Source organism: Acanthaster planci, linkage group LG17 (genome assembly GCF_054643075.1).
Source record: "Acanthaster planci isolate LZ-2023a linkage group LG17, COTS_SCS, whole genome shotgun sequence".
Lineage (NCBI taxonomy): Eukaryota > Metazoa > Echinodermata > Asteroidea > Valvatida > Acanthasteridae > Acanthaster > Acanthaster planci.
The window spans coordinates 6,866,708-6,878,710 of NC_141793.1; the positions used below are offsets into that span (position 1 = coordinate 6,866,708).

General features: G+C 43.1%; 1 protein-coding gene across 3 annotated transcripts in view; it reads right to left on the reverse strand.

Moving 5' to 3' along the window:
* LOC110989615 (sulfotransferase 1C4-like) overlaps positions 1-12,003 on the reverse strand; it is a 67,399-nt gene that overhangs the window by 43,313 nt on the left and 12,083 nt on the right. For all 3 annotated transcript variants that reach the window (XM_022254133.2, XM_022254134.2, XM_022254132.2), the window contains exons 2-3: positions 9,683-9,859; positions 5,084-5,211 (exon numbers count right to left, since the gene is read on the reverse strand). In XM_022254133.2, coding sequence (XP_022109825.2) covers positions 5,084-5,211; positions 9,683-9,848 — 294 coding nt within the window. In that variant the 5' untranslated portion in view covers positions 9,849-9,859. The remainder of the gene's footprint in view (positions 1-5,083; positions 5,212-9,682; positions 9,860-12,003) is intronic.

The following is a 12,003-nucleotide window of genomic DNA, read 5'->3' on the forward strand; positions in this document are numbered from 1 at the left end:
GGTGGAGCGGAGGTAAGGTCAGAAACTGACACGTCACCTATCGGATGACCTTACATCTCTAGTGGGTTTGGAGTCCCAGATGCGCTACCTTTGCGTTGAAGAGGACTGCCTTTGACTCTCAGGCGGGGTATGACGCAGAAATGTTCGCACCATCGACTAGAATTTTTACGTCGGTGACTGTTTGATAAATCTGTCCCAACGGAATCAAAGGCCGTTCGCTTAGCTTGTCAGTTACGTGATTTGCTGGCCCTAGGTAGGTTTGGGCTCACAAAGTGGTTGAGCAATTCTCTAGTCCCTGCCACCTCAAGAGTGTGCTAAGATCATAACAAAAATGGATCTAGACCACGAGATGCTTCCATCTGAGAGAGCTTTGGGAGTGCTCTCGAATGATGAACCGGACACCTTTGGATTTGACACTAGGTTAAAAATAAAGCCTGCCATACGTCCGGGGTTACTTAGCATCACAAGCTCGATACATGATCCTTTGGGATTTGTACGTCCCTTTGTCCTGCGGGCAAATATGTTGTTCCATACAATGTGTCGTCTCAAGATTAGGCGGAATGACCCTATGCCAAAAGAGAAATCCCAGCGGTGGCATCAATGGCTCAAGGCCTATCTTTGGTGGAGAGGATGAAGGTGCCTAGATGTATAAAACCAAAACAGCCAGCACCACGTCATCTATGCAGTTGCATCGTTTTGCAGACGCATCTGAGAAGGCTTATGGTACAGTCAGTTACCTTCGGTCAGTAGACGCTGAGGGTCAGATCTGTTGCACCCTTGTATTGCCAAGGCAAACTTGCACCACTGAGAGCTACTAAGATCCCACGTCAGGAGCTCGCTGCGGCAGTTGTTGCAGTTAAGTTGGATGAGATTATCAGGTGAGAGATTCAACTTCCTCTCATTGATTCAGCAATCTGGACGGATAGTATGATCGTGTTACAGTATCTACGCAATGAAGACAAGCAATTTCAGACGTACGTCGCAAATTGAGTGTCCCAGATCCATGAGCATTCCAACCCATCCCAGTGGATGTATGTGGACTCAGCTTTGAACCCTACAGATGACGCCTTAAAGAGGCACGTTTCAGCGCAGCAACTTGTCGACTGTGAACGCTGGACAAATGGACCTCCTTTCTTGTGGAAGGAACAATGTACCTGGCTCATGCAACCAAATTTCAAGTCTCTTCAGCTTGACAAAGATGCGGGGGTTTCCAAACCTCAACACCTGCCAGACTCCATCTATCAGGACGGTAGGAGTCGTTTGCCCCTTTGGACTCGCAACACCGTGAAATTCTAAGGATCGTTTAATCGTTCAGTTTTTATGATTTGTGTGTAATTTCCCTTGATTTTTCATTTTGTAACGCTTTGTGATTTCATCATAATCAATTAGACCGAATTATTACAAGTTGGATGCTTAAATTGTAAAATGCCATTATTTGTGTTAATCATTCATTTTTATTGATTATTGCAGTAGTTTCTGTAGCATTAATTTGCTACAAGACCTTTAACTTTTTGAAAGACGCTAAATCAATCCTGACAGAGGAAGTCTTGACTTGCCACTCAAATGATAGAATAAATATCGGTGCTTATTTTCTAAGGCTTTGGGTTTGTATTATGGTTCACACATGCGACCCGCCGATGATTAAGACACTTTAATGGCTGTCCATCGCTTCCCCTTCTAATTTTGGTAACGTATGGTGTTCCATACATGTCATCGCCGTCGCATGCTTGGATTTTGCGTCGCGTTTTTGGATATTGCGTTGCATCTTTCCATTTCGCGTCGCATTTTTCAATCGACGTCGCATTTGTGGATCGCAGTCTCACCTTTCTTAATCACGTACCTGCTACGCGATGTGAATTAGTCAAGCAGCCAAAGTCGATGGTCGAGTTGACACTGATGTTGATTGACCCACCTGAAAGTCGCGGTGGTGTAGCAGTCCGGGACATTAGACAGCTGGAAAGGTAGGTGTGTGTATTCTTACTGATATTTCCCAATTTATGATTCTGGAGTACTAAACTATTTTCTTGAATCTGTGGAATGGTATAATAGTATACTGGGGTCGTCTAAAGTTCTCAAAATTTTCACTGTAGTACACAGAGTACTATTTCTCAAACCCCCCCCCCCCCAATTAGTACGTATCGAGGTATCCACGCAAAATCCAAAAATGCGGCGGGGAATCCGAAAATACGACGGCAAAAATGGAACACCATAGTAGCACTTTCTCCATGGGCTTTGTGTAGACTCAAAGATTCTGTGTGAGCCTTGTGCACCCTACGGTTCGTTGTGATCACGATCTGGCATGGTGCCAACAAGCTTGCTGCAGCCAAACCCGCATATGATGAAAAACTCAACCACCAGCCCAACGCGTACATACTCATGGCTGTAACGGTAACAAGCTGCAATAATATCTACACTGTGAGTACGCCTCGTGGTGACGTGCAATGACGTCAACGTGGCATCACCTAACATTTTTCGTAGAGCACATCCTTTTTGATTCCATGCCAATGTCCTACAGGTCGGACTCACAGTTCTGGAAATACTGACCTGCAAAATATTCAACTTTGCAGACGTGTCATGTAACCTCTGATAACGTCATCACGACGTGATCCTTCTTGGACTTTTTGCTCTCGAAGTTTTACCATGTAAACTTAACAAAGATACAGTATTGCAAAGTGATCTAAGCCCCCAGTATAATGTTTATACTTCGTACAAAATCGATTCGTTTTAGAAACATTCAAAAGTAATACGCCACATGATGACGTAATTACATCCTCATTTCAGAAATTCCGTCTGGAGTACAAGTTTCAGGTACGAACTAAAGTTTTATCAATCGGGGCTTGCCAAGTTTGTGTTATAAAAATTTTGATGACGTCATAATGACGTCACAAACTGTTCCAGTATAGCCACACATCTACATTGCCTACCGAAGGTCTTGCAAAAGGTTTTTGAAAAAAGTTGTGTTGTTACGGAAAAACATTAAAAGGAATGGTGTAATAAAGCGAATTAAAATTATTTAAATCATGTGATGACTTCATCATGATGTCACTTTAGCTTTCGGATGTAAATTGGCTTGGTATATGTCGCTGCAAAATTTAAACATTTGGTTCTGAAGATATACGGCTGTGAAAAATTCAACGTTGAGAGCGTATCATATGACGTGATGACATAATTATTGTTTCAGTTCAGTCTACAAGTGCAGTTGTCCCCCAAGGTTAATCAAGATCCTTTGGGAGTTCTGCAGAGCCCCCGGGCCTTCGTCCATGTTGTGGTCGGGGCCTGGTGTCCGAGCCCCTCCAGGTCAAAGTCGGTGTGAAACAGGGCTGTGTCCTCGCACCGGTCTTCTTCAACATGTACCTGGTAGTTGTGACTCTTCTTTTCCGAAACCAGCTCCACTTGGAGGACGGTACTCCGACACCAGCTCCAGGGCAGCCTGTTCAACCTGAGGTACTTGCTCGCCAAGACTAAGATCAGATATGAGAACATCTTTGATATCCAGTATGCATAAAATGCCGCTTTCGTCAGCCACTCAGCAGCGGTCCTCCAAAGGATCCTTGATACCATGGCCAACACCTACACCAGCACGGGGCTTATCATTAATGCAAGGAAGATGTGGTTCTTCCCCAGTGTATGACCTCTGGAGAACAGCCTCCTGGCGCATCCTTTTTTGTGGGGTCTGAGGACATCATCCAAGTCCACAACTTTCTCTGCCTTGGTAGCCCTCTGAGTTCATCCTGCAACATCGACGACGAGATCCAAAATTGGATAAGTCAAGCATATTTTTAACCGAGACATTACCATCTCTACCAAAGTTGCTGTCTGTAAGGTTGTCTGCATCTCTGCCTTGTTGTACTGTTGTGAAGCCTGGACCATCGAGGGAGCTGACATTGGAAATATTGAGGGTTTTTACATCCACTACCTGCAGCGGATCCTCGGGCTTACATTGGTTGATCGGGTCCCGTATGCCACCATCCTCCAAACAGTGGGATGTGTTAGCAGGCCCTCATCATTCAACGGCAGCTCCGCCTGGTCGGACACATCAGCCGCATGTCTGAGGACCGACTTCTCCGCCCACTGCTCTACAGTAAGCTCTCCACTGGACGCCGTAACATCGGTGGGCAGAAGAAGCAATTCAAGTACCATCTGGAAGAGATCTCTTAGAAGAGAAGTGCTTCAATCACCGACGCTAATTTTCTTCCTCTTTTCTTTCTTTTTGCAGTGGAGCCTTTGTCATTGTCAAATATACACCTGTGATACATCACTTTCTTTTATCTATCGAAACTAAACATGGGAATGACTGTTTTCTTGCGTGAGTAATTAAGTACTTGGGTAGGTTAGCCAATATTTACTTCTCGAACTAACCCTGTCATCAGGACAATGGTATTAGTTATTTTCCCTATTTTTTCCTTTTTTTCTGGGAGAGGGGGTCGACCCCACCCCCTGGATCCGCCCCTTGGCCAAGTTTGACCATGGAGTTGGGTATTGTAATCATTCTTATTTCCAACTCCGTGAGTTTGACATAAATCCGAAGGTCACAAGTGGGCGCTAGACAAAGACAACGGTCCACAGACGTAACTGACATGCCTGACGGTTGCTTTTCAAGGTGGGTGTTCCATATCATTGGCGACCTCTGGACAGTCGCAGTAGCCTTTGGTTTTATATACTGTAATTGTTTAATATATTCTTGACAAAAAGAAAGGGCTTCTCTGCAATTACGCAAAAAAGCCAGAAAGAAAAACTTAGGGAAAATACTAACGATCACATGAAAATAAATCGGTGTCATTATTTTAGAGAATCATGCCCATGCTGGTGTAAAGAGTTGGCGCAAATTGCTTATTAAGGTTGCATGATGGAGTACACGCGGGACAGAAGGACGGGGCAAGTCTGAGCATTTCACTGGTGAAACACAGTGTTTTAAAAAGTTTCTATAAAAGTGTTTACAGATGTGTTAAACTCTAAGAACCGTTTTACAGCATCTTTCTGGGGGATGAGGCCTCTTCGGCAGATAAAATATTTGCCAGTTGCCAGATTTAAAGTTGACCCCAGGACCCAAAACGTATACGCCTCTTACCTGCTGTATACTCACCTGTGAGTAATGACTTATCCACGTGTTCTCCAGAAAGGGAAATCGGAAAAAGACGTGCACCTTCTTATGTAGTTCGGCCTCCAAACCGTCCATTATCAAACTGATGATTTGTTGCATCCATGTTGTACCTTAACAAGCGAAGAACATACCTAAATATCTTGATTTTCAAGTATCGTTTAAACACTTTACAATATCAAGTAAGTGACGCAGCGGAGATATCTAACAGCAGAATTGTAGACTCGAGCTACTTAATTTGGACTCAGTTGGACTCGAGTCGCTATTTTTTGACTCGTGACTTGACTTGTAACTATCAGCTTTTGACTTGTGACTTGACTTGGACTTGCAATAAATGACTTGTAAGTTGACTTGGACTTACACATTATGACTTGTTACCAACCCAAGTCAGAAAACTACTAAATCGAACCCATTAAAGATTTAAATTAATAAATATTTAGCGTACGACGAGTCGTTTGGCGCACGACTTCTACTTCAGTTTTGTCTGCGCAATGCCCGGTCTGAAATCACATGGCTGTGGCTTGAAATCACAGAGCTATGTATAAAAATTGTGCCGTGTAATAGTCCGGTTGTAATTCACGCGAAGCCGCGCATTATTCGCTCTCCGCGGTGTAAGGTGCTGTATAATCATAGACCTACATAATTTAACATAGCTCTATGCTTGAAATCTATGATTCCGTCTGTGGCTGTTGCTGGCCCCTACCCTATAGTCATGCTTAATTTCACGCCGTAGCCAAGTAAAAATTCAAAGGCAGCCCTTCGTCTATATGAACCCCGATCTGGACCAAGGGAGGGCGAAATTTTCCCAACAACGGAGACTCCTTTGGTTGGACCCGCCCAAAATGGTTCACAAACAACTATGAAATGCAAGCGTTACGGTAGCATCGTTACCAACAAAATGAACACTCCCCACCAGCATGGTTCTTTTCAACCGATGAGGGGGTGCCTCTATTTAAGGTGGATAGAGCCCTCAATAACGTCGTCATAACTCAACGACAGAGCTCACAGTCATGTAGTCATGTTAATAATGGCAGGCATTGGGTATCACTTGACAGTTGTTAAAGTATTACTGTGCTAGTATGTGCATATACCGTAAAAGCGTATAGTACTAGTAGCGGAGTTGTAGACTTGAGTCACTTGACTTGGACTCGAGTCGCTATTATTGTGACTCGTGGCTTGACTTGCAAAAAAATGACTTGTGACTTGACTTGGACTTGCCCATTATGACTTGTTACCAAGGCAGAAAACTCTTCAATCGAGCCCACTGCAGTTTTAAACCGGGCCTATAAACTTACGCCTTGTGTCCTTAAAATAAAGTCGTTTACCCAATGCCACGTCTGAATCACTTCGCTGAAGTAGTCGTTCACATTATTTTGTTCTGCAATGCTTACGTTTTTCATTGCCCCCCCCGACTTTCCTGGGAGCCAATCAACAGCTTTGTTTGAACCTCAAATTGAATTATTCATTTCAGTTCAGACGTCACTCAGCCTAGAATTGAATCCGAAAATTGTTGTGTTATCTGTGCACATTGCAAGTTTTTGGCTGCTTCCCACAGATCATCTACCAAAAAGTTATTAGGTCAGAGACGACGGAGCGCCAAGACTCTAAGAGGCAACAAAGCGTTGTGGTATTGCACCGTGCCACCGCGGCGATAGTGCGACACGGCGCAATGTTGTCGTGTATAGAACACCATAGGATACGCAACTGATCTCTCCCCTTTATGGAATTCAATATCTGCCGTCGCCCGTCGTCCGTCGCATTTTGCTTTTTGTTGTGTCCCAATTCTGCCATTTACCAGTTCCAAACATGCCATTTTCCGTCGTGCATCGCCCGTCGTGCGTCGTCCGTCGTGCGTGGTCCGTCGTGCGTCGCCCGTCGCGCGTCGTCCGTCGTGCGTCGCCCGTCGTCCGTTGCCCGTCGTGCGTCGTGCGTCGTCCGTCGTGCGTCGCCCATCAAATGGCTTGCAAAAGCCGTTGTTTAACAAATGACAATGTGACCTTTTCCCGAATAAGGCAAGTACAAATCCCACCTGCAAAGCATATACTAGTCACATAATTAATTCCAATAATGCTATACTACCCCTGCCCCTTAACAAGAAAATATCGCCTCTCTGAGAATTCAACCAAGTGTTTTTTTTGGGAAAACATTTTCAGCAAAAATGTTCCGGCCAACTTATCTACAGTGTTATTCTAATTTGCATACTCTAAAAATGTGCCGACTTGTTTTCATCAAATTCCAGGACGAAATCTGCCAACCGATACAGATATTCTATCTTGTCCTCTCAATTTCACCTTGAAATCCAGAAATACTACACGTGCTGTGGATAACAAACTGTTTATTAAATGTACTGTTAAGGGGCAATTACCACTTGGTTTAAATTTCAGAAAATATGACGTGTTGTTTTTTGTGGGTGTGTATGCCATGGTGGATAGACCAATTAGAACAGGTTGTTCAGCACATCAGCATTATTTATGGGGCTAACAAGTAACGTTACTGTTTAAAAGACTTCTGTGAGCCAACCTGCAAATAAAGTCATGTCTAATTTGGAGTAAACAGCAGATTTCACCATAGGTATACTCGCCCTCAAAATAATGTTGAATCAGTTCGTCTCTTATGAAAACTATTGGGAATCAAACATTGTAAATAATCTATTATTTACATTCCGTTCTGTGGGATATCGTGCCGGGACAGACAGAAATATCACATAGGCTATAGACCTAAAGTTTGGCTGTTAACGAGTAAAGTTACGTCTAGAGTAACTAAGTTATCGAGAAAAACAATCTATTTTGTTGATTTATTTATGTAACCAAAATGGTACTGTTTCATATACACGTTACTTAGCCGATATCAGGATATCATTTCTTCTTTCAATTGGAGTTTGGCGCAACTGCAAAAACGAATACATGGACATCTTCTAGTTCTATTGCTAAAATGAGAGTCAGGCATGGTGGATCGATCGAACAAGGACATGTACATGTTAAACGATCAAGGGTCAAAGTTAAAAATACCACTGCGCAATCGTGACAAAAAAACCAAGGGCGACGCACGACGGGCGACGCACGACGGGCGACGCACGACGGGCGACGCACGACGGACGACGCACAACGGGCGACGCACGACGGCAGATATGGAATTCCATACCCCTTTTAAAACCCCTTCGCGACAGATGACTGCAGACGCCGCGCCTGGAATAAAGTCTAATTTCCGGATGTTTGCGGTAGCCGCATACCACACCTGCAACTTTTATTTAGTGTACGCTTGTAGATACTGGGAGCTTTGCATTGACTGGAAATCTGGGGCAACTAGGAGAGTTGGTCGACCCCACGATACTCTGGCAGTAAATTGGATTTTAATCATCAGAACACCCCCTTTGTCTTTGACTGAATACCGTGGATAATCTCAGTGCAGTGTTGCTGACTCCACTGTCAGGGCTTATGCAACGCACTTTGTGTGGGCCCAAAGCGCGATGAATACAGGCCATTGACATGGTGTGCGCGGCATTGTTTACGGCCCCGCTGGGCCCAGAACAGGTGCACAGCACCCCAGCACCCACGCTGGGGAGCGATCGAGGCCTGCCAAGACTTCGTCCATTTAGTGGACGGCTGATGGCAACTTCCCCCGCCGACGCGACTTTCAAGGCACAGCGGGTGTTCAAGTGCAAGAACTGTTTCAAGAGTTATCACACTTAAATCTTGTGTTTTTCTTATCTATTTATTTTATAATAATGGGAAAGATTCAGTTAGAAGGGGGCTGTGTTAGATATATCATTACATTCAAAAAGGGGGTTTGAATACAAACTTGCAAAAAACAAAACTTAGAAATATGCAAGAAAGTTATGTGCGTACATAGCACAAGATGAAAAATGGGCAAATTTTACGGGTAATATTGACTGGTATTAAATGAAATAAAAACTTGTGAAGCGCCCTCTATGTACATGTACAAGTGGGGGCTGGGAATTGGTGCTTGGCATGCAGGACTACTGGGGTGCGGGAACACGAGCCACGGTGCCCGCCTGTGGCAAGCCTAGACCTTGTGAACTTAGCGGGCGCTGCACGCTTTGCTATGGCCGAGCGTCATTGGGTAGTGTTGTCGTGTGGGTAAGGCAAGTGCTGGGTGCCTGGTTACTATGTTAGATGGGATCCAATACCCCAGCATGAATCGCGGTCACATAGAGCCGGGCTTTGTGCAGTGTGCGACCCAGCAAACTTGGCAGATAAGGCCTGGTCACCTTACTACATGTCTGCGGTTGCCGTTGGCAAAATTGGGGGGAAAAACCGGCAGCCAGGTAGGACGCGGTAAAAATATCCCGCCGTCAAGTGATTTTAATTAATTAATTAAAAAAGAGCAAAAGGGGAAAGAAAGATTACTCAGTCACTATCAATACATTGTCACTTTTAGTTTTGAGGAAACTATCATTGAAGCGATTAAAAATTAGTTAATAATAAACAGCGTCTGTGGAGTCAAGTATAGCTTTGGGTCATCCCCTGCATTGCATTCTCCATAGTTAAGAAAAATTCTCAGACTTTTTTTTTTCCTTTCGTTCACCTCTCTAGATTAGATGTAACGGCAATGTAAATGATTTACCAGCCTTGGGGTAGGTAATCAGGTAAATGTCGTCCTGTCGAACTTGAAATGATTCCAGCTCCTCAAAGACCTGCCTTGGCACCCCTTTAGGCACACAGACTCCCCGATGGTAGTACTCCAAACATTCGCCAACTGCAGGCTCTATACGTGGCAATGATAGCACCATCTTCTGAAACCCTTCGTGAAATTTTAAGAACAGTAACATACAATACTAAATAGTCATATTTTGAGAGGTTACAGAATTATCTTATGTTAAAAAAAATGAAAACTAGAAAAACATAGCAGCCTCCTTGACGTTTCACTTTCTTATTAATTAAATTGCTCTCAGTATCGTCACAGCTATATCAATATCTGTACTGTAATTAGTGTTTGTCTTTTCTTTTCTTTTTCGATAAAAAATGAAAACTTGGGACATGCAAACCGTACGCATGAGGTTTCAGGAAATGCAGGAGTCCTTTCCGCGAAAACACACACACCTGTGGGATTTGAGTACTATGCATCAACACTCCGCACATGCTGTGCTTTCATTTACTGTTCCTTTAACCACCTGTAATGGGCAGAAGTCGTCTTGCCATAGAATATTTCTAAAATATGTACAAAATGTTAAATACACAGAGAATGTGGATAATTAATGGTACAAGCTGTATTCGAACAATTTGTAAGCAGAGCCTGTTCTAACAAGTCCCTGGGTTTGTAAAGACAAATCACATGAAATTTATGGATGATGTGAATTATGATTTTTTTTACCCGATGATGACATTATTCACACAGAATGCCACTAACCTCTTGAAAATCACCTTCATTCTAGTGAAGTATTACATAGAATAAAATTAAACATAAATATTAGTACATAATAGTATCTATTTAAATATTTTGTTTCAAAAGACGTCTTGGTCCGGAACTACGCTTCCTTAGTTATTCGGTCCCAATAACTTCATAACGGAAACAATATATGCACGCCAATCTTGCTTTTTCGAGCCACTGAAAAATCTCAACAGTGTGAAATCTTTTATTGGTCAACTTTAGTCCCCAGCCCTTAAAAAAATCACAAGGCAGTTATGCGCTGACTTGAAAAAACACCAGAATATCTTCCTCATTTCTTGTAACTAAACCCATTGGTAAAATATCAGCAGATCATTCTCTCAAGCAATGAAGTGTTGCGCACCATTAAGACAAATCGATTTTTCTATTAGGCTATACACAATAACCTCTCCAACTGAAAGCCAAATAATGAGAATGGGACTGTGTTTTTCATTCTTTGATGGAGTCGCTTACCGACCGACTGGCTGACCGACCGACCTGGTGACTGAGAAACATTTATTAGGGACATGCCTCTTACTTGAAGTGTAGTGAAATGAACTTTTCTTCGATACAATTTTCTGCAACTTTGTATTATTCTTCAGTACATGAAAACTCTTTTACTTCCCATTTGGTTAAATGAATACGGGCGGATTCACAATAGTGCGCCTCCAAGAGTTTGCAACGCGTTGGCCAGTCACAACGCGCGAAATTTGTCGACCGTTTCCAAACGTGCATTGGGTCGACAGATTTCGCACGTTGTGATTGGCCAACGCGTTGCAAACTCTTGGAGGCGCACTATTGTCGACCATTTCCAAACGCGCATTGGGTCGACAGATTTCTCACGTTGTGATTAGCCAACGCGTTGCAAACTATTGGAGGCGCGCTATTGTGAATCGCACGTATTGAAAAGTGCACGTTTTAAACACTAAAAGTTACAAATGTTTTCCTTAACAACCGAGAGCGCTGTTGCTGTGATGTTATTCAGGGAAGACATAGTTCACCGCATATGTTTTCTATTCAAATTGTGAACCTAAAATTTACTTACTGGTAACATTTCTGGGAAAGGGGTTGATGCTTGCTTACTATTATGCACATAAACAACACCGTGGGAGAGAAGAGAAAATTTAGTCCAGAAAAATTTACAAAAAAGCAGGACGTTTTTGTGTACACACCAATGTAATATTGAATCTTTGTTCTTGGGATGGTCGTAGTTTTGCCCATGAATATGGGAATACTCATTTAACATAAAAGCCAAAGAGGCAAATGAATACCCTTTGAAATAGTGGAACAAAAGTTGAAAATAAGGTTAAATTAGGCACAAGGGTGCATTTTGAAGCTCTTTATTAAAACAGCACCTACCCTAATAAGCCCTGTACTTCGGTTGTCAACAGCTAAAAAGAAAAATGCAATGTTTCTTAGAATCACTCTTCGTGCATTTTTACCACAACACGCCCTGCTAGTATATTAATAACCTCTGTTCAAGCCTGGATCCGCCACTGAGTTTTGTCCGCAGTATGGGC